Source organism: Scophthalmus maximus, chromosome 9 (assembly GCF_022379125.1).
Source record: "Scophthalmus maximus strain ysfricsl-2021 chromosome 9, ASM2237912v1, whole genome shotgun sequence".
Taxonomy (NCBI): domain Eukaryota; kingdom Metazoa; phylum Chordata; class Actinopteri; order Pleuronectiformes; family Scophthalmidae; genus Scophthalmus; species Scophthalmus maximus.
Genome location: NC_061523.1, coordinates 16,613,092 through 16,638,607, shown reverse-complemented (window position 1 = coordinate 16,638,607; position 25,516 = coordinate 16,613,092). Strand labels below are relative to the sequence as shown.

At 40.6% G+C, this 25,516-nt stretch overlaps 1 protein-coding gene across 2 annotated transcripts in view; it reads left to right on the top strand.

Moving 5' to 3' along the window:
- Positions 1–9,713: 9,713 nt before the first annotated feature.
- The window catches only part of drp2 (dystrophin related protein 2), a 63,114-nt gene continuing 47,311 nt past the window's right edge, over positions 9,714–25,516 (top strand). The window contains exons 1-2 of one of the 2 annotated variants that reach the window (XM_047334464.1): positions 9,714–9,897; positions 13,099–13,273. In XM_047334464.1, the coding sequence (XP_047190420.1) occupies positions 13,227–13,273 (47 nt within the window). In that variant the 5' untranslated portion in view covers positions 9,714–9,897; positions 13,099–13,226. The remainder of the gene's footprint in view (positions 9,898–13,098; positions 13,274–25,516) is intronic. The other variant, XM_035650347.2, reaches the window with a different exon arrangement.

The window sequence follows — 25,516 nt, the reverse complement described above, 5'->3', positions numbered from 1 at the left end:
AAGGCCTACTTGTCCATTGATTTCATTTTGTTTCCTTCGGGTGTTAGAGAAGAAACACGGCGATGTAGTCGGCTTCAGCTGAGTGTCCAAACGCTCTTTTCAGTCTGTCGTGTTTTCACTCCGAGCCAGTAGTCTAAGTCATTAACCTTCCGTTCCTCCTCCCTCAGCATTGAAAACCTTGATCAAACTCCAGAAAAGTGCCCCAAACAGAATCTGTTTGCAGGGTTGTATATTACATAAGATGCCTGAGGGGATAAATAAGAAACTACCTGGGTGGATTCCCTTGTCTTGTTGTCAGAGTTCTCTGTCTAGGTTTGGCTGGAAATTGGACCATTATTATTTCATGTGATCGTGTCAGTGTCGAGCCTAATGTGCTCTGTGTGTGTTCTGACTTCACAATGAGTTGGCACTAAGAGGGCAAAGTGTGCTACTCGGAAAAAGAGCAGTAAATGTACATATTTGAACAGTGATTGGCTCCTCACTGTCAGGTTGCATTTGAATGTGTCCCTGTCACCAGTGTGGTATTAACTAGCGGTGGGAGGTAAAGATTAAATCTGGCACCTTAGTGTGGCTCAGGCCATCCTGCTGTCACGGGATACAGTGAGCTAAATGTACCTGTTGGTAATGTTGCTCAGTCCACCGCTTTGGTCCAGACGGAAATATCTCAACAACTACTGGATGGATGAACTAGACATTTTGTACAGACATTCATGGTTCCCAGAGGATGAGTCACACGGACTTTTGTGATCATCTGACTCTTCTTCGAGGGCCACACTGAGGTTGACATTTTATCGTTTTCAGTGAAATTCGTTAACAGCTATTGGCTGGCTTGCTGTGGCACTTACAGTATTAATAACTTTGTTTCATGCCTGGTCTTTTTTAAATTACATTTTTTAATATAAATTCCGAAAACAACGATCTGTTTTTTCACTGCGAAATTGCCCCATTGTCAACCCGCCAAGTCTGAAGTCTATTGGATTAGTGTTTGTTTGGAAAATCGAGATTTCTGGATTAATGAGTAGCACATTCATTGTCAGAACATTATTGCCTGATTTTTTTTCTAGTGCCATAATAATACAGTAAGTCCAAAATTTGATTTGTCCACTGCTTTGGATTATGATCACATACCTTCAAAGTTGGCATTTCTGTAGAAAGAATTTGTACAATTAGTTTGTTTACAACCTGTCTGATAGTCAATTTGTTCCTGCAATTTTATATCTTTATAGTTCAGAACCACAACGTGTATTGGTGAGTTATTTGTAAAAGGGGTGAGACAGAGACAGAATGAAAAAGATCACAGAGTCAGTATCTTAAACAGCAATGTTCATTCGATGACTTGGGTTTTATGATTTATTGTGTTATGGTTTTATGACATCTCATGGTTTTATGTCTTCCCAGGGGTTTACGACTTCTATAGTTATATTTTGAATGAATGTGCTCTTCTATAATGGGAAACCATACTTATGTGCGATATTTCTTGTGTATGTCATCCTTATTACGTTTCACGTGCAGGACTCCAAACGAATGTACGGTCTGTGTCATCGAAGTAGTCCTGCACTGTCATTGTACACATTGTACACACGCACACACACACACACACACACACACACACACCAGCCTTACAGCTTCCCCGCAGTTAAGGTTGTGGAACTGTCATGGACAAAGCAGACTATTGATTTCAAATTTCAGACAGCAGTCTCCTCTGAAAAGGTCCTGTGTTGTGTTGACCACTTTATTGCTCTTTATACTGCGTCAACTAACTTCGTCCTTTGTCTCCTGTCATACGCGGCTGCTGGAGGTCACCGAACAATAAAACATAACTGTGGGTTGTAATAAGCATCTTGCACAGACGACCTGTGGGCTTCTTTGTGACAGGACTAGACTGTCTTTAAGTGCCAAACTTACCAAAGTAAGTTGAAATTATTTATTCATAGTTTACTCTTCATGCAACAGTATATTGCTCAAATGTCAGGTCGGTTCTTTCCAGTGCAGCTCTCTGCCCACTGTCCTTCACTGAGAGGGCATTTTGTTTGGCAATGTGTTTGCAAGGCCAACTCAGCGTTTTCTTTCCCAACCAGATTTGCAACCCTGTCCTGTGTGTAATGATGAACAGCAAATGTTGTGTGGGTCTAAAACAGGATTTACTCTCCTCCGAGTAGACTCTCAGGAGTTCGTTTGAGTAGTCCTTGAATAAAGCGAGGGTATGTTAATGCAAAAAATCTCTCCACCCTCATTAGCTCTTCATTAGCTTACTCTAATGGAAACAAATTAATCTCTCCTTTTCTTTTTCCACACCTGTGATCCACTTATTACTACTCGACAACATACTCTTCAGTGCCCGGGCATTGATTTTATTCACATCTGACTTGCTATTTTTGTTAGGTTTTGAGGAATGGAAATTAAAATTTAAGCTCTTTGCACTTACACTGGTGCGAATTAATTGTCCTAATATCATCCCAGTGATTTCCTTTTAGTCCATGCGGTTTTGGTGGATGCTAATTATTTTTGAAACATTTTTTAAAATAAATGTATTTGTGTTCACTGAGACAAAAACAGACATGACCCTGTTTACAAAAACAGCTGCTTTCACGCTGGATTTGTGCCTGTTCCAATTACATAGTTAGTCAGCCATGGAGTTAATGTCCCAGTGTTTTGTGACACAGGCAAAGCATTAATGTTGCATTTCCTATTTCTGTTTGTAATGTTTGTTTGCTCTGTATGTCTCCTGTGTGTTCCGCATCTCCTCCTCTGTTTGGCACTGCTCCTCAGTGCTACTCTTTCTCAGTCAAACTCTGATTGATGCTGTAGCTGCAGCTCACACTGTCGGCTGCAGATATTCTGTGGAATTCAGTGTCACCTTTTTAATGGACACCAAGCTGTCAACCAGATTCCCATCTCCTGGAATCTCTATGGCTCCCTCAGCAAATAGGAAGTGACAAGGTTGACAGACCAGTGAATGTGGACAGTCGAGCAGAGAGCCAGATGTCACACCGTCCCCTGTCAAAAGCCCTTTTCTTGCTGTTTTAATGAGATTTGGGCTTTTAAATGAGCCTCAGTGGAGTGTTGAATCCATTAAGGTGCTTTTCCCTGTTGTTTTCTGCTGCTTTTTATTTCAGCTCATATTTATCATTAGCACACACCAGCATCCGATGCGCAGTTGCTGTGGATATTCACTAATCATACCGTCTTATGATAACATCTCTCAGGGCATTTTGTCCATTTTTTAAAAGGTAATTTCACAGTTCTTGAAATGAGATGTAATTGTTTTTTTTAACATTTATAGACTGCCTCCTTGTCAATCTCTCTGTCTTCACTACTGTACGTGCATGTGCACAGCCTAAACACACTTCCAGGTAAGACTTTGCTTTTTGGATGCGGTTGTGAAATATAAAAACAATATTAGACAACAATGTCAATGGTAGTGATTACAAACAACAAAGAAAGTTCAGACACCACAAAATCCATTAGTCCAGTAACACAAAAAACGTATTCATGCCAGGACACTACATCCCCATAAGATGTACAACAAGAGAGAAAGAAAGCTTAGCAGTTGAAATTAAGCTGAATAATGTCATTACTGGGCTCTTTCTAGCTGATTGTAATGCCAATATTCCAGGATCAATAAAGTAAGTTCATGTTTGTCAATTTATATTTTTTAAGCTGAGCCCAATTTGTATTTTACCAAGTCAACAAAGCTGTTATTGGGGAAAACAGTGGCAACACATTTACTGGGAAACAAATGCTAAATGGTGTGTATACAATCAGACTAGGTCAGCAGCGCCTACTGTGCCCTGTGAAAATTAAAGCAAAATGTTTTTATGAAATTAGTCTCTTTTTTGCATTTAGAGTGTTATTCTAATCATTTAAATCTTGGATTAGAAAACCTTCATGTTAGCGCAGTGCCAGTGCAAGAGAATGCCAGCTGTTTAATAGATGCACGATTAATCTCAAATGCCACACACGGCTATAACAGCACCCCTGGCTTTTAACTTGCATTATTTTTATGCGTTGCTGGCTGCCGTGCCATCACTAAAGTAATTCCAGTAACTTGTGACTTTTTGTCTGGATGGACTGATTATTTTAGTCTAATAACACCTGATGCTTCAGGACCAAATATGGTGGAATAGTCCTGTTTTATTCAGCCCGTGAGTCACAGCCATTGCATTTTATTTGCACAGTGATATTTCAGTAAATGCACCTGTGTAAGCAAGTCCAGAAATTCAGATATGATGTTGCTATCTTTCAGTTGCGTTTTCCTTTTTGCGTTATCATTTTCATTTGTTGCATTTTTACAGGTAAAGTAGAAAAATTTGCTGAAATCAATTCAGTTATGGTACAATATACTGTACATGTGGCATGATGAAAAAACATTGTTGTAGGGAGACAGTGGAAGCAAAAGTGAGTGAGTGAACAGAAAACTTATAAAAGAGAGAATCTACCAGAAAGAAAAAAAAAAAGCATCTTTTTGTTCCAACTTCAGCCGACTCTTTTTCTTCCCCAACAGAATATTTCATCTCCCAGTCTTTGCAGTGGAAGGATCTCGTCTTGATTAGCAAGGATTTCAACTGGGGTTTGGTTAATTGCCTACTTTCTAAACCAAGCCTTTCCTCTCCACACATTACTGTGTTAGGAAGCAGCGACAGGGATTACTTTTAATCAGCGTTGCTTACACAGTAATTGTAAGGCGGTACGGGTATTTCTTTGTGTTAATTTTTTGTAATTAAGTCTTAACAGATGCACTTGTTGGCAAATGGGTATTTCCAACACAAGGTCTGTCTCAATTTATTGACTGTGCGCAGTTTCACATTTTATCGTGCGGCACTCAAAAATGCAACCGGGTCCACAATATGACCTCCTTTGAGATTAATACATTTTTTTTGTCTCGGCTAATCCCTAAAATGCCTTTTGATATAGTTACAAAGGATTTACTAAATAATCTGTTTAAGATACGGACTGATATGCTCTAAATCCTCTTTAGTGGCGCTATGCTTTGTTGCTATGCTGTAGTTCTTTGCCAGTTGCCTTGTCACACTCTGAATATATTACACCACCGTAGACCAGAAGCATTGCGAACAGCCAAGGCACAACATTGCATTACTAAACACTTTCTTTTACGGGGCTTACAACTCTGAAAATGATATTTTTGGGACCTTCATTCAGGTTACAGTGGACTGGATATTGCAGTGTTTTTGAATTGGATTTCTTTTTTCCTTTTTTCAAAACTGTCTGCTCGGTCGCAAAGCTTTTCCTCTGCTTTTTTTTCAGACCATGTAATTTTCAGTCTGCTCACTCACATTTACTTTAGGTGTGCTCAAAGTCTTTCACCCGAGAAAAGTAACCCAATCTGTGAAGTTAATCACCGTTTTTGCTTTTGCTTAAGTAATGAGCTCTAAGATCCCTAAAATGAGCTCAGTTAATTTTCATATTTCTTCACTGGTAATTTCAAGCCCTGTGGTCTTCTGGGTTTAATTTGTAACTTTGATGCATATCTCCTTGCCATTTTCAAGCACTGTTATATAGCAAAATTTTGATACAAAATGAAATATCTCGACTGTCATACAAGACGTAAAACAGCTCCTTAAATCTATAACTCCATTATGCTCTGCTCATTAGTTATGAACATAATTGAACAGATGACATATGAAACTCACACACTGAAATTGATTGAAATACATTATGGTAAAATAACCCATATGTGAAATTGCTGAAGTTTTCCATCTTTCATTAAGGTTGCACAGCTGTAAAATTCATTTTCTTGAAGCAAAAAAAAAAAGAAAGATGGCAAGAGCATCTGTAGTGACTGTGTAAAATAAAAATGGAAAGGGTTCACAACAAGCTCATTAGGATGCTGTCTCTTCCAGTGGCATCAACCAAAGTAAAGTGGACATTTGCTTGTGATGTATCTCCTGTTGGGGGAACTGTTTCAAACAAAGACCTTTCACGGCACACTGGAAAAATATTTCCATCTCACCAAGACATTTTTGTTCGCTATTGAGCCTTAAAAGTCTTGTTTTATTCAAACAAGCTTGTGAAAAAAACACATCTGTCAGTGTATTCAGAGTAATTCAGCCTGTTTTCAGAGACAAATCAAATAGTTTTCTATAAATGGGTGGCAGCATCTTGAAAGTTACCTGACGTAAGGTCCATTTTTTTGTGCATGTTTTGCACAGAGCTTTTTCATTCCATACACCTCATCTCTGGAATAGCCTCCCATTATATGTCGAAGGAGCGTATTCTGTAGAACATTTTAAATCTAGATTGAAAACCCACCTCAACTCATTATATTATAGCCGACCATAGAACATCATCACTTCTTTTTTTTTAATAACAGTTTTAATGTTGTTCAATCGTCTTATTGCTGTCTGTTATTTCATGTGTTCCTTTAATTGTTTAGTGCATCGAGGGCCATGTCTAATGGTGATTTTACATTTTAAATACATTTTGATTGATTGATTGATTGATGTTAGGCTACTGACATTTGAAGCACTTAAATGCGCTTGAAACTCTCCTGTTCAAAAAATCATCATTAGAAAATGTTTGGAGCTTTAATGAGAAGCCAGTAGCACTAGCCAGCTAGATTGGTGTTATCAGTAGATTTATATGAACAGTGGAACAAATACCACTACTTGTGTGACTTGTTGTGTCAAACTGACAGAATTAATTTCCCTTCTTACGTAGGTGGTGCCTTTTGGCTCATTGTTCTGTTCTGTGAATCTGCTGTATGGCTATATTGCTTCATGCATGACCACAAAATTAAAATGAAATATTACAGAAGGATATTTTCCGACAGTCAGTTGATGCTTCACTGCTGCTGTCGAAGAACACACACACTCCTCATGTAGTTATCATAACCATCACTCACCTGATGCCAGAATCATATTGAGTATCCAATTCAAATAACACTTCCCTACTTCCAACCCCTGGAAAGATGATGTTAGTGTCAGCTGAGCTGAGCTGTTCAGTGCCATCTTTTCAGGGCAAAAAAGAACAGCAGCAGCAGCAGCAGCAACAACAACAACAACAACAACAACACAAACAACAACAAAAACAACAACAACAGCAAGGAATGAGAGCATGTAAATATAAATAAGTGTGTATGGATAACATGTTTTCTCCAGAGGGAAATTACTTTGGCATTGAAAAGACAATAAAGTGCAAAGAGTAATGAAATATCTGGTTGGAGGGCAAAACACTGCGAGCATGACGATGTGCAGTCGTGATGGGAATACAGGAGGAAGATTTTAGGGAGGAGGAGGAATGCGACGTGAAAGTGTCTCGTTGCTCACGCCGTTTGAGGTGGCTGCTTCATATCACAAATCACTGCGTCGCATGTCTGCAGACAAAAGGAGTCAAGCTTGGGGTAAGTGTGGGGATGTTTCTGACTGCTGCTGGTGCCCAGCAGGGGAGGGGAGGGGAGGGGTAGGACTATAGCTGGTGTGTGTGTTTGTGTGTGTGTCAACTATTTAATAGATGATATTCAAGACTGCCAATGTGAATACCTCTGTGTGCTGTGTCATTGGAGCTCCTCCAGCAGTGTGTGACAGTTGCAGCTGTGGTGGGAAACTCAGCTCACTCATCCTGCTGAGAGCTGTAGGGTGTGTGTGTGTGTGTGTGTGTGTGTGTGTGTGTGTGTTCCTCTTTCTCTCGTGACTGGTAGATGATAGGGAGCTGTGGGACAGAGGGACATACCAGCAAGGAGGCAGTGGTCCAACCTCCGCTAACCCTGTTCAGGCACAAAGCCAAGAGCTTGCAGCAGAAACAAATCGTGACACAAACACACGCGCACACACAGACACACACACACATACACACACACACACACATTCACAGAAATGCATGAGTTCACTTGCGCCGGCTTGTATTCATTTACCAGCAGGCCTCTTGGACACCGATACTCTGAGTCATTTTTGGCTTGGCGTTTATTTGTTGAAGTTAAATTGGTGTTTGACACATTCAGTGAAGCCCAGTCGCTGAGTTCTGGGCGTCCGTATCAGCGCCTGCCAGTTCTCTTAGACGCTGCATAATGGCTTTATCACTTCTATAGAGTGCTGTAATTGTGGGTGTAAAAGCATGACAAATTGTCGCTGGCTTCAGCCTGCTGACAGAATGGTGTGGTCGCAATTACAGAATTGGATTGTTTCAATGTCAGAACAATCACTGTGTCTGTCACAGCTGATGTACATTTTAATATCAATTAAACAATAACATTGATGCATGATACACAAATTATGGTTTTTTTCATGAAAAGGTGTTATACTTTCTCCACTTTAGGCCTCTTCAAACCTTCAAAAGAAGCAACATAAAATAGGCAATTGAGATGAAAAAACCCCACTTGAATTCCTTACAACTCATGCAAGACCAAATCCTGTCAGCTGCGATACATAAATCTGCTGTAGATGGATTGATGGATGGATGGATAACCCTCTGTGTCCCTAAAAACGTATATTTTCATTTTATGCATCCTCCATAGTTGTACGTGGCACGCATCTCTGCCACCCTGGGTCATCCAACACACACACACACACACACACACACACACACACACACACACACACACACACACACACACACACACACACACACACATACACATACACACAGTGTGGCAGCTTCTCTTGTGCCAGCTTCTTCTCTCATTGAAGCTTCTTTTTCTGGCAGCTTCTCTGTCTGGTGGAAGCTTGTCGAGAACATGGTGAGAGATGACTCATCTGACCATATCACATAACGAGTGGTCATTTTTATTCCTCTGGGCTGGTGTTCTTTTTTGGGAGTTGTCCATCAATACGCCCCATTCGGATAAACGCAGTATCTCAGAAATGCCTTTAGTCAATTTATTTGGTACAAACACCTGTTTTTACTCAAGGATGAACTAATTTGGTTTTGTTGGTCAATGGTCAAGGACACTGTGACCGCACAAAACATTTTTTTGGCCATAACTCGCACAAATGTCTGTCTGGGGAAAAATTATGACTTGCTGACATTTTATATCCAAAAGGTCAACATCACTGTGAAATCATAAGTCCTCCAGACAACACTTTCCTGGCCACTATTCAACACCATAACTCTGGAACAAAGGGGAGATTGTGTCCATTTCACATTTGACAGTGATCGATTCCTTGAATTAACTTTCAGACTACAACAGTAGACAGCACAAGAAGTCAATTTAGATCTATTTTACTTATATATACCTATAACACCAATCAAAAATTTGCCTCACTGGATTCATGCCAATATAGCGATAACTTCTATTTCACCCCCCCCCAAAAAAAGATTTCTATTTGCTCTTCATTTTTAAAAATCTGTTAACAGAACGCTTCCTGCCTTGCAGTTATTCTTTCATTGTCCTGTGGCTTTGACCTTTTGCACTCCATCTGTTTCACTGTATAATGTGGGAACATACTGTAGGAATGAAAGCCTCTGCTGTCGGAATATGAGAATTTATTTTATATTTATTTTTCTCTGATGTGCCTTGCAGAATCACTATTGGGTTTTTTTTCCTTGCGTCGTTCAGAGTGCGTGTGTGGGTCGAAGGACATTGGGCAGATGGCCTTTTCTTCCCGTTGGCCGTAGAGAGTAGGGGGGCATGTAGGTGTGAGCAGGAATGTACAAGGACAGAGACGTCTTTGACAAAGAGAGAAGTCTGTGCTCATTAGGTCACTCATCTCTCCATATGTCAGTGTCTATCTCTCCCTCCTCAGCCTCCCTACCTCCACCTCTCTGCCCGTCTGTGTCATTTATCCTTCTCTGCAGGCCCAACTTATCTCAGCATTCTCTGATAAGCCAACCAACAGACAGGATAAATAATGTCAACACTCATTTGCCCTTTGTGACAGGTTTAACAACACGAGGCTGAGACAGGATTTGTAACGTCACTGCGAGTCTGTACTATCTAGCAAGGTAGGCACTGCACACTGTGAAATAATTGCATTTGTCTGCAGAGCTCCAGTAATGAATCTTACTGCATCTCTGGAATATCTGAGAAACAGTTTTGATTCCCTCAGATTAATATCAATGTGTAGACATGGGTGGAGCGGTGCAGCGGCTTTGATCCTCTGCTGCTTCATCTGCACAATTGAACTGTCTCTTCTCTTTTGCTGTGACATCCAGAAAAGCTTTTGTGTGCTATCTTTCATAATCTTCAGTTCCTTTGATGAAAAATTCACACATGGTCTGAAAAATGTCCTTTCAGGTTGCCTTGGCTTGAGCGGTCAGAAAAAAAAAGAGCAGACGAAAGACAAGAGGCAGATATTCTCTCTGTGCTGTGCAAATAATTGAGCAGAAGTGTTAAGGCAGGATTAATATAGAAAAATAGTCATGAGTTTGTGGAAGTGAGAGCCGGAGCCACAGCAGCGAGAGGAGTATTGTCGGCGTCATTTTGTGGCATGTCGGGGAAATCTTTGCTGGTATTTTTCAACATCTCTGGAGTTCCATATGCTTGACTGCATGAGCAACGCCACATCCAATCAGGGACGTAAATAATGAATGTTTAAAGCTTGAGCTTTAAGCTCACGTTTCAGAGGTTTGAAGTGGGAGACAGAGCCACCTAATGTCTTGCACTGTGGGCTGACATGCCTGCGGGATGCAGATCTGCGTCTAAGAGACAGATATAATGGAGACATTTGCATGAGTTTTGGAGACATCACTTCTCTCTTGCAATCGAAAATGAGGACTGAAAAAGTCTTCCAGGTGCAATGATGCGTTATTTTATGTCAAATTCTGTTAGTATCTGAGAAATAGTTAAAGAGGAAAAAGAAATTTGCGGTTGACGACAGGGCTGTCTGTCACTCGGTTCCCTCTTTACTAGTTCCCTCTCTCAGAGCTATCTATCAACCGCAGGGTATTCTCTTGGTGTTAGCAGTTGTGTGGTTGATGGTTGTCTAACATGCTGCTATTCTGCTTTTAAACTTTATTGGCTCATGTGTGGCTTCTGCTGCCTTGTTTGAATCCACATCCCTGTTTTATTCACAAACAGTGAAGTGAATCAAATCTGCTGCACACTGTGTGAATGTGTTTGCTTTATTATTTTTTTTAGGGATATTTGATCTCAAGTGACCTCTGATTACCAGCGGAGTTAAAGAGTCTGTGAGAGCAGGAGAGAGTGAGAGTGATGTGCAGATATTGCTGATTCATACAAGACTCACCTGCACTAACAGGAGCTGTCTGAGTAAGAAAAGAGAGGGAAGGAAATGGAGCGATAACGGGACACAGGAGTGGGAACGAGATGGTGATGATTCATGTGAAATTCAGTATTAAAAAAAAGGGAACGGGGCAATCTGAGGTGAGGTGGTCTACGGAACAAGTCAGGAAGGTAGAGAGAAGAATGAAGTCAGAGGAGAAAGAGGAAGAAGTAGATAAAGAAAGTCTTTCCCTCCCTGTCACTGGGGAGCCGTTCACTCAAATGTTGACACTGCAGAAAAAGTTCCTAATACCTGGTTCAGTCTGGACACCTTGTTTCGTTAAACCTGAGAGAGAGAGAGAGAGAGAACGACCCGAAAGGAAGTGGTGTGTAAAACACGTTAATCTTTTAATGTTCCCTCCCAGAAATTAAAAAAAAATAAAAAATTAAACCAAAAAACAAATTTCCCTTTTAAGCTGAGATGCCCTTTTATGGTAAATGTGCATTATCGTAACAGAATAATACTTACAGTAAAATATTTCTTTCAACAATCTGCATATTTTTTCCCCATTTAGGTAAAATAACACACATTTTCAGTTCAACATGGCTTATAATGGACAATGTGAAAATCTTTTTACCCCCCAGAAATGATCCAAAACCCCAAGATTTTCAACTTAATTCAACCTACTTACATCTCAACACGTGCTCTACTGTAACCATTTAACGGTTAATTGCTCGTGTTTTCCACCATCCGACTGAGAGTATTTTATGTGTGTGTTGTTACATTGGACGGATGAGTGCTGCTGCAAAGGTCAGAGGTTGTGCCTGTGACCTACTGCGGAGAAAAAAACGGATCGACCAGTGGAAGATACGATTTGAGCCTTCAGACCAAACAGTGTGTGTGTGTGTGTGTGTGTGTGTGTGTGTGTGTGTGTGTGAAGCCCTGCTGCTGAGGTAAAGGTTGTGAAATGAACAGAAAAGACAGGAATGCTGTGGCAGCCCGGTGGCCAAACACAAGATTTATCATGGCCTGTGAACCTGGAAGAGCACCTCCTGACCTCCTGCCCTGAATGCCACTTATCACATTGTGTGTGTATGTGATGTTCGCTTGTGTGTTTGTGTGTGTGTGGGCTGCCCTCCCCACGGGGTTTTGCACCATGTTCAAGTCTCGCCTCACGTGCCCCCTCTCTCAGAAGGTCTGTGAGAAAAACAGGCTTTTCATCTGCGTTCGTCTTTTGAGTTTAATGGAATGGAATAACGGGATAAAAGTGCTGCTGTCTGGTGATTTATGTTTTCTATCTTACTCATAGGACAAAGTTATGTTGCTTTACCTTTTGAGCGTTGCCGCAAAATGTGCTTACGTTGTGTAGTCTTTCTCTCTACAAGGTAGATACATTTACTACACGTGACTGTAGGAGAGTGTGAGAGTTATCGGTTGGCTGATTTATTGTTTCACTGATTGTGATTGATTAACTATCAGTCACTTGGTGGCAGATGGGTTGGAGGCTCTGCCCTCGATGGTCTATAAATTTTCTAGTCTTGCATTAGATTATTAATGTGTTCCAAGGCTCCCTCTCTCCCAGACCTGAGTCAGGTCTCGACTTAAAGAGGCACTTAGGTATTGGTGAATGTCCTGTCTGTTCATTTTTGTGTTCTGCTGGATTTCCTTTTGTACTTAAAAATAGATTTCTGGTGAAACACTGATATTTTCCTCTTCTTCCTCTTTTTCTTTATTCATCTATTTATTATTGAAGGAAGCACGTACAGGTATTTACTGTGTCTGTGATTTTACTAATTTGAAATTAAAAAAAACTAGGTCTAGGTGAAGCATCATCACCTACATGAAACGTGGGTGAAGTCCAGGCACCTTCTATTTCCATGGCTGGCTTAACAATCAGGAGAATTTAACTGCTGGGCTTTTTGCCTTTACTCACTGGGGCTTATCTTGCATTTTCCCTTTGTGGTTCGTGTGTGTGTTTAAGCTGCGGGGCGGCCCTCGTGGCCGGGATGCCACTGTGTGCCGTGCCAGTCCACGGTGGACGGTGAGGGGCAGGAGGACGGGACCGAGTGCCGGAGGCTGAGAGGAGGTGGCCCGCACCAAACAGGAGACATGAACCTCTGCTGGAATGAGATCAAACGCAAGTCCCACAACATACGGTAAGAGGCCATTCACACTGGTGTTTACTGGGGACAAGACATTTTGTCGAAACCTGAAACAGCCTGGACGGATGGATGTTTTCAGTGCCATGAAGCTGTGTTTATCTGAGAGATGAGAGTGGATGGGTTTTGAGGTCCGGTGAAGCAGCCTCTGTCAGCTGCAGTATAGATTCTCAGCTCTATGGCAACAACACTGTTAATGGCACTTCTGAAGCTCAAACAAAATGACTTTGTCAAGGTACATTGGGTTTAATTGGGATCATTTAAACACATTTGATCTGTTACAGTTTTATATAACGTGTTGGTTCGTAGCAGCTTGCCATCATTATGTTACTGAGGAAAAAAAATGTTTTTATTGAGATCATTGATTAAATTTTTTTTGGGTGGGTCTTCTGGCTTTTGGCTCTACTAAAAATGTCACAATTTACGGGCTCTCAATGTCTCATGAATTCTTTTGAATTGAATAATAAGTGAATAGCCTACTGTACTTTTAATAACTGTGGCTGTTTGCGGCTGTATGTGTAAGGACACATTAGGCTAATATGTGTACGTTTATGTCCAGCTAGTCACACAGTGGAATAGAGCCTATATAATGTCTATTATCCATATACACAGTCTCTCTGTCGGTGTCTTTGTTTCCGTGTCATTTACCTCCGTACGATTCTTCACGGTCAGTTTTTAGATAATTTAAGTGCACAAAGACAATAATGCATATTTCAGTGCCCCTTCCAGTCATGTACTTAATTATTGATATATTATGGGCTAATACTACCATTAAGCAAGTTACACTTGAGAGGAAAACAGTTAGAGGGCATTCATGTTGTTCTTTGATGCTTAATTGGAAACTGTCCAGGCTTGCGGCATCTATTATTATTATTTCTGCAATTTGACTGGCATAGACAATTGGCCCTGTAATTGCTTACTTGACCCTGATCTATCTAGGAAAAATAGAGGAGGGCGGGGGGTGAGGAAGGATAGTTGTGAAATTGGTTAAGACAGCTTCCCCTGCAGTCCTGTGTAATGAGATCAACATGATTGCCCGCAGTGGCTGTTTGTACCCGAGCTGCACTCTGACTTCATCAGGCTAAGAGAAGTTCGGGGGGGTGGTTGTGAGTGAAAAACGGAATGGAGGGAAAGAACGAAAGAGAGATAGATAGAGAGAGAGAGAGAGAGAGAGAGGGAGCGAGCAGAAATGGTATGAAATCATCAAGAGAGATGGGATGCTGGGAAATGGGAGGGGCAGAGGGAAAGAAGAATATGAATGAGAAGAGCTTCACTGCAAAGCTGTCTAACCTTGTGGGTGAGAGCTGTCCAGAGGAAACGTCTGAGTGCGTTTAATGCCAGCGGCTGGACAAGTGCAGACGACTGCCTCTATAACAGCCTGTCTGGCAGTGATCGACAGCTAGATGAGGCTCTGATCCAATAAAAGTCACGGCTGCTTCCTTCTATCTTTCTAAGTCTCCTTTGCATAATCCCATGTCCTCATGTTGTATTTTGGTTCCAATTTCTAAACAATTTTTAATATAAAAATGTAAAGGAAAACTAACCACTGTACGTACACCCACCGGCTGTGTTGCTTGTGTTATTGACGCAAAACAGTACTTTGAAGCAACTGGTAAAAAAAAATGTAGACGTGCTGTTCTTGTCTTATATCAAGTTGTGGTTTAACGTCTCATGAAAGATTGAGATAACACCCCAAAACAAGCAGACCACGGCAAGTGCATTGTGCTTTGTCTATCATAATCACCATTGAATGATTATGAATATATATAAGAGAAACATTCATTACCACGAGCATATTGCTGAGGCCAATCAGCCATCTGTAGCTATTGTGTAAGAAAATACTGTTTGAGAGTGTGGGTGGTTTCAGTGAATTTCTGCCATTTGCTCAGTAGAGACTCGTTGGAGAAGCATGAATTATTCTACAACAGGTTATGTAAGTCATTCAGAGGACAGTCTATCACTTGTGTCTATTCACCTGGGCTGAACAAAGCTTTATCTCTTTTGAAAAAGGAGAAAAATCAAGCTCATGGCAACACCCTCAAACAGAAACATCTCTAAAGCTTGTAAAAAAAAAAAAATGAGTGAAGCTCAGCTGTCACATTCGATTCTTTTGGTCCGACTTAAATGATGCATTTCAAAGAATGAAAGAAAATGTTAATCTGACAAGCTGTGTGTGACAGTTTCTTGTAACTTCCAGAAACAGACAATCTGCTATTCACGCTCACTTAACACAACTATTTGTCACTTCAATGTGCTATGTGCGACATGCTATGAATTTATTCATAGAAAGAGGCTGGGAATTCTGTTTTTTTCTCATTCACAAATTACATTTTTGTTGATAATGAAATTCCCATTGGGGGTTAATATTAAAACTTACCCTTCAACGCTGCTACCAACAGCTACAACAATAACAGTTCACTGACACGTAGGATGTGTCCTGTTAAAGCACATAATGATCTGCCCAGAGTGCAAGACAACAGTGCACCCATCCACATTCATGTTATTCATCTCTCTCTGTATCTTTCCAACTTCCACATGAATTGACTGCAAAAGGATAACACATTGCATTGGGAAATAGAAATTAGGGGCGCAAAAGCTCTTTTTTACAATCACAAAAACCAAGTGATAGGAAATGAATATAAACTTATAGTTTGAGGAAAAAATACAACATAAAACTGCTCTGATTCCATCTTTAAAATACTGTTCCAAAGATTGATGATTAAAAAAAGGCTGGTTTTTCATTTTCCGGTTGGTTTCAGAATAGGAAATTGACTGAGATGAAGGTGCATAGTTTCCAAGGTGAAACACATTTTCTGTAGCCGAGCCCGTTATCCGTTCGTATTAGTGATGTGACCAAAGCTTGCTGGTAATGAGAGCAGCTATCATATTCTTGCACTCGCCTACTATGGGTGTCAAAAATAAAACAGCTTGTTGCGGAAGAATCACAAAGTGAAAGTGTCACCCAGTGAAAAATCAGTTAAGAGGGTGTCTTAGTCAGATGCAGGTATGAACTAACTTCTTAGATTTTCCACATAGCAAAGCTGATTACAGCTGTTTTCTGGTGTCAACCACACCGGGGACAATCAGGCATTGTTGAGATTCGGGCTGTGCCACATAGGGAGGTGCCCACTGTCTTGCACTGCAGGGAATGCCCACCGGGGCCGGTGTGGGTGGCTCGTGGCATGCAAGGAATTTATTTTCCACATGGCTCAGATAACAGCGGAGAGCCAACCACCTACGCTTAGCGTCTGTCCGAGGGCAGGGGGAGGCCTCGGAATCTGCTTTTGTCTTTGCCTGTTTTTGTCATCACCACAATGTTCCTGTTTTTATTCCCAATGTGTTTACTCTTCTCATTCACGGTCTCTTCCATTCCCAGTTACTTTTCCATTCAGTTGATGCCTTTTGCTTTTCCTCCTCTTCTCTTCTTCAAGGCCTCCACTATTTTCTTTTCTTGCACCATTCCATCTTTCTTTTTCCGTATCCTCATATCTTTGCTTGTGGTTGCTACAGATATCCCAGGTTTAGCGCAATGCCCTTTGGTGATTCTATGCCCCACTTTCCCCACAGTATCCTCAGGCAAGTTACAGTACATTACCTGCAGGACTAATCAAGCTCCAATTACATGTTAATGATGATTCCATTGTTCAAGGTCAGGGGTGAAAACCTGGTGCTGATATATAGAGGTTAGTGATGGGATGGCAAGTGTGTGGGACTCAGCCATTAATCATTCAACCATGTGAAGGGACAGATTTTTGAATGGATGTGAACGATTTGATTTGTGATGTGTTTTTGATTTGATGATGTGATTTTAGCTACTAGGCCAAATATCAAATGTGACCAACATTTTAGGTTTTGGATTGTAGCTGATGTTAAATGTCTAAGCTAGTTACATTTTGATTCATAATCATTTACTCCAGATTTTTAATAATGGATACGACCCTCACACAAATACCTGTTCTCTTTTCCTTGAGTTTGTATCACACTGGGTAAAGGCGGGTAAAACAGCCAATGAAAAATTTCCATAGAAGGAGCCGCAGCTTCAATACTTTTGGGAAGGAAATCATATCTGTTGACAGGGCTGACGAAAACAAACTTTGACACACTTTAATGATAAAACAATCCACTGGGGAATAAGGAGCCCCATGAATAATTTGAATCGCCACTTTGTGTGTGCGGGTGAGTGTATGTAGAGCTTGAAATTAAACAAGAGTGAAGCTGTGAGGAGAGCACTGAACTGTGCCTTCTTACCCATCATCTGGTGCAGAACAAATCAGAGGTGGTCTTGCACAAATTAGAGACAGTGTTGGACTTGTTGGACTGCTACAGTGTCTGTTTGACTAGCAGGAGAAGATAATTAGGTGTTGTGCCAACGCTGTGCCCCGGCATGCTGAATGGTTTGGTGCAAATCAAGTCCCCAAAGGAGTGAAGCTGCAAGAACATGGAGGGTGTGAATATTGGAGATGCTTATGCTTTGCACATATGTTTGTCTGTTTACTTGATGACCCTCAAGTTACCTGAGTTATAAATGAAAAATCAGGTTTTATTTTTGTCACTGGATCCTAATTGATTTTTTCATACTGCTGTTATTATGAATTACTAATGTAAACAGACCTTTAAGGGCGTCAAAAAATGAAAACTTAGTTGTTGCCTTGTCCTGGTTAATCAATTTCAGAGTAAAAGCAGGTCCCGCAGTCTTGTGTTTTCATTTGTTAGGATGGGACATTTGAATTAAAAAATGTCTTTTTGTCATTAAAAATAACAAATATTTAATTCATTCCTACACTGAAACAGCTGCTGCTGCAGTATCATGGATTTTGCAAACTTGGTTCACAGACAGGCGCGTTACCCACCCACTTTAACTCATCCTCTCTAGGCACAATTTAACAGTTTGTCTAACTGTGAATCGCCAACATATTTTCAATTCCAAAATGACACCTGCAGCCCGATGCTTCATTTACTCTCACTTTGAATCCCCTGAATGTTCTCGCTATTTCATAAAGGTACGCAACAGAAGAATTATTGTGATGATTGAAGGCAGATGAAAAACACAATGTTAAACTGACTCAATAGAGGATAATCTGACAGCAGAGACTGTGTTGCTGTCTTAAGAGTATTGATCTTACAGAGCAGCTGACACCAGTGCTGTCCTGAAATCTTTTCTTAAACCACAGTGACCCTTTGAAATCCACTGCAACAATGAAGCTTAATCACGGTCATGATGGTCCAGCAAGCTTTCACAAGACTGCATATTGACAGAGGTAGTGATATGCAGCTTTTTGGTGAGTGAGCTAATGGCTAAGTAGCTGGAACTTCATGTAGAAAATGACTTTGTGAAGGAGCCTTGTTGCCGCTGCAGACCTGCTGGAACGGACAAAGAAACATTTTCCAAAGTCTCAGTTTGTCTGGATGAACAGTCCCAGAGCAGATAACTGCTGTGGCACAAAAAATTGAAAAAAACTAAACGATGAATGACATAAATACACCAAACTAGAATTTTTTTGTGTGTGCGATTACTGTTGAGTATTCTTCACTGCATCTGACTTCAGACATTAGAGGTTTTTTGATATTGTAAGGGAATTGATAAGCTTATTTGCCTAGCACCTTTAGCATAAATACAAAATGACAAAGTGCATTACATCAATACAATGATACAATATTGAAACATTTTCAAATGGTAAAGTTTAAAATCACAAGCTAGAATCAGAACAACAAACAGTCCCCACGTTCCTCACTGGAGATTGTTGCTGCTGAACTGAGATCTTTTTTTTTTTTAAATTTGAAACTTCAAAGTCAAAAGTGACTTTTAAATATCGCTGCACAAACTCACAATCATAAGAACGTTAGATTAACAAATGTAAGATAATTAGCCTGGGGCATGCAGTGTGAAGTTTAGTGTAAAGATATTTTAAATCTCAACTGCTATAAATTTTTATAAACTTTTGCTCTTGTCACTCATGACATATGTTTCCCTCAAGTCTCATTAAAATGACCATTGGAAGAAATGCTTAAGGGAAGGCATCAAAAACAAAACTCAGCCGCTAGAGAAGTCCCGAGAAGCATCACATGTACAAAAGAGAAAATAAGAAATGGAGGTTGAAAGCAAAGAAATCTCAGGAAAGGCTGGCAAACATGAACATGCTGTTTGCAGTTTATCAGCCATTACACTGTGTTGTCAATTGATATCGGAGTCGATTTTTTTCCCCTTCAGTTTCACACTGCTTTAAATTTATATGCATGAAAAAGCATAATTTTTATTGATTGATCATTTTGTCAATCAACAAAGATTCACCTGTGCTTAAAAGTTAAAACTGCCGATACTTACACATTTTTAACTCATAGTATATACTGAATAATGAAGACTGCACAAAGTGTGACTGTGGCATCTCTCATAGTGCATGTATAATTTTCAATAACTTTCTTATTTTTTTAAATAGACATTTCAAAGGAGATTTATTTTGAACTAGACTGCATTACACACAGCCATAATCTGTTTGTTTTTTAAGTCATGCAATATGGCCCAATTCTGCCTTCTATTTTTCCACGGATATTTGATTTAGACTCAGTTTAGACATTCTTTTTTGAAGGTTGGGATGGGATATGAATAATGTTTTAGCGGCGAGCATGGAGACACTCAAGTTAGTGTAGAGCAACGTGCATTTTGTTACGTGTGTCTTTAGCCCCCCTTTCCCTGATTTCCCTTGAATCTTGTTTTGCCCATAATGAATATTTCTTGTAAAGGGCGGACATTGAAGCGGTATTGTATTCATTTTAGATACGGAAGGGATGTGGCAAAATGTGCATGACACATGTTTGAAATAAACATACATGAACAAATGTATTGTATATACATTCCTTATTTATCACATACACATTTTGTGCCTTGATTCACCCCAAACACTGTTTGTGAAGAGTAGGCACCTACAGAGTAGGTGAATCAAAGGAATATACATTATTATATAAGTTAAATGGTAAAAGATAAGAGTTGACAGCTAATATGACATTCGTTGCCAACAGCTGTTTATGCAGTCTATATAAGCTCCTCATACACAGCGTTGTCTGTTGTTCCTTCCTCATGTCCTTTGTTAAATATCTTGACATTGGTGGCACTCTGTAAGGCTGTGCAGAGCTTGGCCGTGGGCGAACACTGTTTGTGGAAGGTAGATGCCAGCTGGCTCATTTTCTTGTCCCTAACCTTTGATGCCGATAACTCAGAAAGCCAGCCAGCCAGACAGGTAACTGCTGCCCGACAAAGGTGAAGGGAAGCTCATCATTTTTTCTCATGGTGAGGAAGAAATACCTTGGTAGAAAGACCTTTTAACCTTGTTTGTGCCTTATCTCGCACTCAGCCACCATCATTTGCACCAAAATCATGGTGTCGTTTTTGAGAGTCCAGTCAAGACCTGCATTAGGGTTTCAAAGCAGCATCATTTGAGTTCCTTTTTTCTGTTGAATTAAGCATTCCCAAGGGAGTCGACAAGTTCACCAACTCAACAGGTACTGCAGTCTGGTACAGTAGTTGGCATCTAGAGTCGACTTAATTGACTAAATCTCTTTTCCAGGTAGCAGAGCCAAACGTGTCATTGATAGCTTAAATGTCTTTGTTCAGAGGAGTGTACAGTGCCTTTGAGAAGGTTTTCAGAGAAGCTCTTTGAAATCAGAGTGTTGAGATCTTGTAACTAAATATTCTGGAGGTGTCTGGAGCTGAACTTTATTTCCCCCATCTTTAATTTTGCCTTCCCCCAAGTCAAGGAGAAACTTGATGCACTTGATGACCACCACCACAAGTTGAAACATATGCTGCACTACACAGGTAGGAAGCCATGTTAGCAGCATATATAAATGAATAAATAAACAATATACTTAAGAATTATTAAACCTCTGGAGATTTGCTACTCAGCGCTTGGCACCTTTACGTCTTGCCACCTGTGCAGATTCTGTCGTTGGCTTCTTTTTAGTTATGGTGTAGAGAGTTGAGACATTGCAATATTACCATACTGTATAAAACTAAGAATATGCAAAAGGGTAGAGTAAAATGGATTGAACAACCAGGAACCAGGAATGACCCAACCAAGAAAACTTGTGCTTTTTGAGAGGCCTCATTAAGACATAGGTTCACTCAAAAATTCATGCTCCTAGCTGCTTCCAGGATGGAGCAGTCACATGGAGAGACTCACAGAGAAACACACAAACTACTTTCTAATTATTTTAGTATGTATAAAATGTTCATGTAAATTGTACATAGACATTGTACTTATTCTTCATACTGTGTTAGTTGCATTCACAAAGTCTGCGTTCCACAGTTTCTTTGCAATTTCCTGTTCTGGTGCCATAACGTAATATAATGCAACGCAACCCTTATGCAACGCAGGACAACAGACAGCAGTTTAATATAAATCAACACAGATTTGTTGTGATGTTCCACTTTTTCAACATTTTGCCAATTTCTTCATTGTGACTCATTCAGTCATCCCAGGTCTGAACCTAGACTTAACAAACTGGCTAAGAGCGCCAGTATGACACTGAAATTGTGTCATGTCTCAGTCTACTTTGATTGCACGCTTTCACATTGTGGCATTCCTGGGAGAAATAAATTAAACATAATGATGAAAAAACATATACAGACCTTTGTATGTGTAACCTTTCAAGTAAATGTAGTGCTGCTGTGCCATTGTGGCCCATCACACATCCTCGCACTCTTTGTCAGCACTCGCAACACATCTGCAATTGAAAGAGAACGATACAGAGAAGGGGGGGATGCTCAAAGCTTCTCTTGGCCCCGAGGCAAAACACTAGCTCGCTCTTCTGTCCTAAAACAGCGGAACTGCTGCTCCTATCTCCTATGCATTAATTAATCATCCAACCAAGCTCTAAGCTTCTCTCTGTAATCTCTCCGACTGATTGGGGAGTTGGATTTCTATTTGACAATGTTATTTATTTTGCATGTTAACTGTCAAGAAATTTGGGGCTACAAGGGCAATTAGCATGCAACAGAGTTTTCGTTGAGTCACGCTGAATACAAAACCCAAGGTTTGCTTGACAGCCACACAGTTTTGTATTTACACCCAAAACATTGTGATTAGGATTCTTATCCACTGCTGCTATCAGTGATGAGCCGATAGCAGTTTTGTTCAGTGTCGTTCTCAAGGACACACGAATGTTGAGTGTTACATGTACCTCGGCTCCAAGCAGCATGAATCAGTGTATTCATGTTTCTGAAATGTTGGGCAGCATATTTAATTCTTTGCATGAAGCCGAAACCAGGAAAGGAAAAGGTCTACGATCCCTACAACAATACCTTTGATTTTGACAACAGGTCTCGGTTTCTCATTATCTCATTATCCGTTTCCCGGTGAGATTGGTTGTCTGTTAATGTTTGAGCTGCCGTCTGTGATAGCGAATTGATGACTCCGTACGTTGAGTGTGTCCTCTGTTGATAACAAACACAGGAAACAGTGCGTCATGCACTCTAGTCAGGATCCTATCGACCCATTCATATTGATTTACTCTGGTGTTATCATCATGCCTACAGTATAGGTGGTTGTTGAGCAGCCAGGAATGCACGCATGCGCGCGCACGCACACACACACACACGCACACACACACACACACACACACACACACATACACACACACACACACACAGAACAAACATAAACACAATTGTGAACAGTGTTTGCTTCTTGTGAGATTGGTTTTTTGTCACTATCAGACAGATACATGCCTCGGTGTCAAAGATACGGACACCGAGGAGCACTTAAGAAATAACCCTACCGCTTAATACAGTGAAGGTTTGGGGGTTAGTCACTCTCTCACCCACACAACACACGTTTGTATTTGTAGACTTGTGAGGAGTTTTATTATCATGTTATACTACCTAGCCTCTAACCTCAATCTTGAAGGATATAGGTCTGGTGATGATCTATATTTTTTTATTGCCAACAAATCGCATGAAAAGACCCAAACCAACAATGCGCTGATCCCAATGACAAGAATTGTCTTTGTGTCCAGCCTTAGAACACGCCAACAATCCACACAGTAGCACTGGATAACACTATTCTGCATTCCCATGAACATTGGCACGGTGGATTATTTTGAATCCCTGCCACATACACACAGTCGTGGTGCAACATTTCTGCAGCTGCAAAAACTCCCCGACATATACTTTGTTCCCTTAGATTGAGTAGCTTGAAAGAAAATATAAAAATAAGTAAGGGGGTTCTAAAGTGAACATATATTCATGACCCACTTTTTAAAAAAATTACATCTGCAATATGGTCAAATGAGCTGAGTCCCGGAGACAGGCTGAGGAAGTCAAGAAGTATTGAGAGACAGACACATTTGACAAACATTTCCTGCTTCAGCTTCACTTCCCGGACCCGGGTTTCTACATCCATTTTTACATACAGTCTATGCACATAAAAGATGAACATTTTTGATGCACAGTTTCTGAAAACAGACTGTGTGCACTTCTCCGTGGATTGAGTGCTTCGATTGCACCCAGACCCGCTTACAAAAAAATCACTCTCCAGGAGACACTCAAAATCCCCGTTATCTCCTAATTAACGCAGCAGGAAATGGCCCATAAATAGCTCATAAATTAACACCATGGTGTTTCCGTTGGAGATAAAAAGAAGCTTTAGTCAGCTTCCTATACTGGCAGACCTTTAGCCTGGCCCAGCTTAGAAGGGCAGGAGTTGTTCTTGGCAGCAACCGCCATGTGACAACTATTTCATTACAGCCAGTGCAGGCAGTGCTCCATTTGTCACACCCTCTGTGTGTGTGTGTGTGTTTAATAGAAGTAGCATTGATGGGTCAGTGTGCTGTAAGCTGTATGCATGTGTGTGTGTGTGTGTGGGGGGGGGGGGGGGGATTCTCTGCTGTGTGGTGTGAGAGGTTTTGAAGCTTTTCTGCAATATTGCCCGGGTCAATGCTCGAATGGATGCCCTTTTTAGACATATCCGAGGCTTGGGATTGCTCTGATTTGTGTCAGAAACTTTGCTCCATTTACACTGCGCGCGCGCTTGTGTTGCTGTGTGTTCAAGCCTATTATGGATTGAGAGCCTGTTCAGCAGGAGCCACAGAGACAAAAAGCTCTTCTTTTATTCAATCACCACCGTGAGCAGAGCTGAAGGGCCAACAAGAGGCTAGAGGACAGCCTGGTCAGCTTCATGCAGGTTTGCTGAAACAGTGTTGAACAAAGAGGTTCATCAATTCTTAAATGTGTGCTTACACGCTCGATTTCACCCGTCCGTCCTTTTACCTTAAAGCCTGAAATCTTTTACCACATCCTTTGTATCCGGTATCCCTGAAGTGATACTTCCCTCATGTGTCAGAACTCATCTCTGCCAAATTCAGTTTGCATAAAATTGCCTTAAATATCTTGTCTAGTCACCAACATGACATTGCCGACGGGTGCCTGTTTCAGGATCGGACATACTGGATGAATGTGGTACATATGTTAACCCTATATTTTCCAGATCTGCACTATTATGAATATTGTGTCTGACTGAATTCAGACAAAGACACAGTTCCTCTGGCTTCACTCTCAGGTCTGAATATCAATTCTGTTACTTTTCTTTCTTTTTTTGCAATGTTCTCCCTTATTTACAGTTGTGTGCAGCGACACTCTTCCCGACTCTTTCTGCTCTCGCTCCCACTCATCGCCTCTGATGTGACAGTGCTGGCAAATTGTGATGTGCAGGAATAATGATATTTGAGTGCCGGCTTCTGCTGTGTAATTGAAACAGTGGGACACTTTCACACATACCCCCCTCCACCAGTCCCTCTAACAGTCCCTCTATTGCCAGCTGTGCCGCTGATATAAGAGCAGTGGTTCCCTCAGAAATCTCTCATGATGCTGGCAGGTGGCAAGAAGATCTATTATCTCTCTAATTACATGTTTATATATATAAACATGTATGTATATATATATATATATATATATATATATATATAATGGATATAACTATATAATAATAATATAATATATATATATATATATAATGGATATAACTATAAAGATACTGTGATGTTGTATACAGGTTGTTTTTTGATTATGAAGCATGACTCAGCTTGGATGTCACTCAACTCTGCAAGTATTTACTTATGCACAAAATACTCTCACCGCAGATGACAATTTAAGGCTCGCTCTCTTTCGATACTGTCAAGCTATACAATTCTTGCACAACCCACATACAGCTCACAGCAAACAGTGGCAGATTTACCGTCAGAATGCTTAGT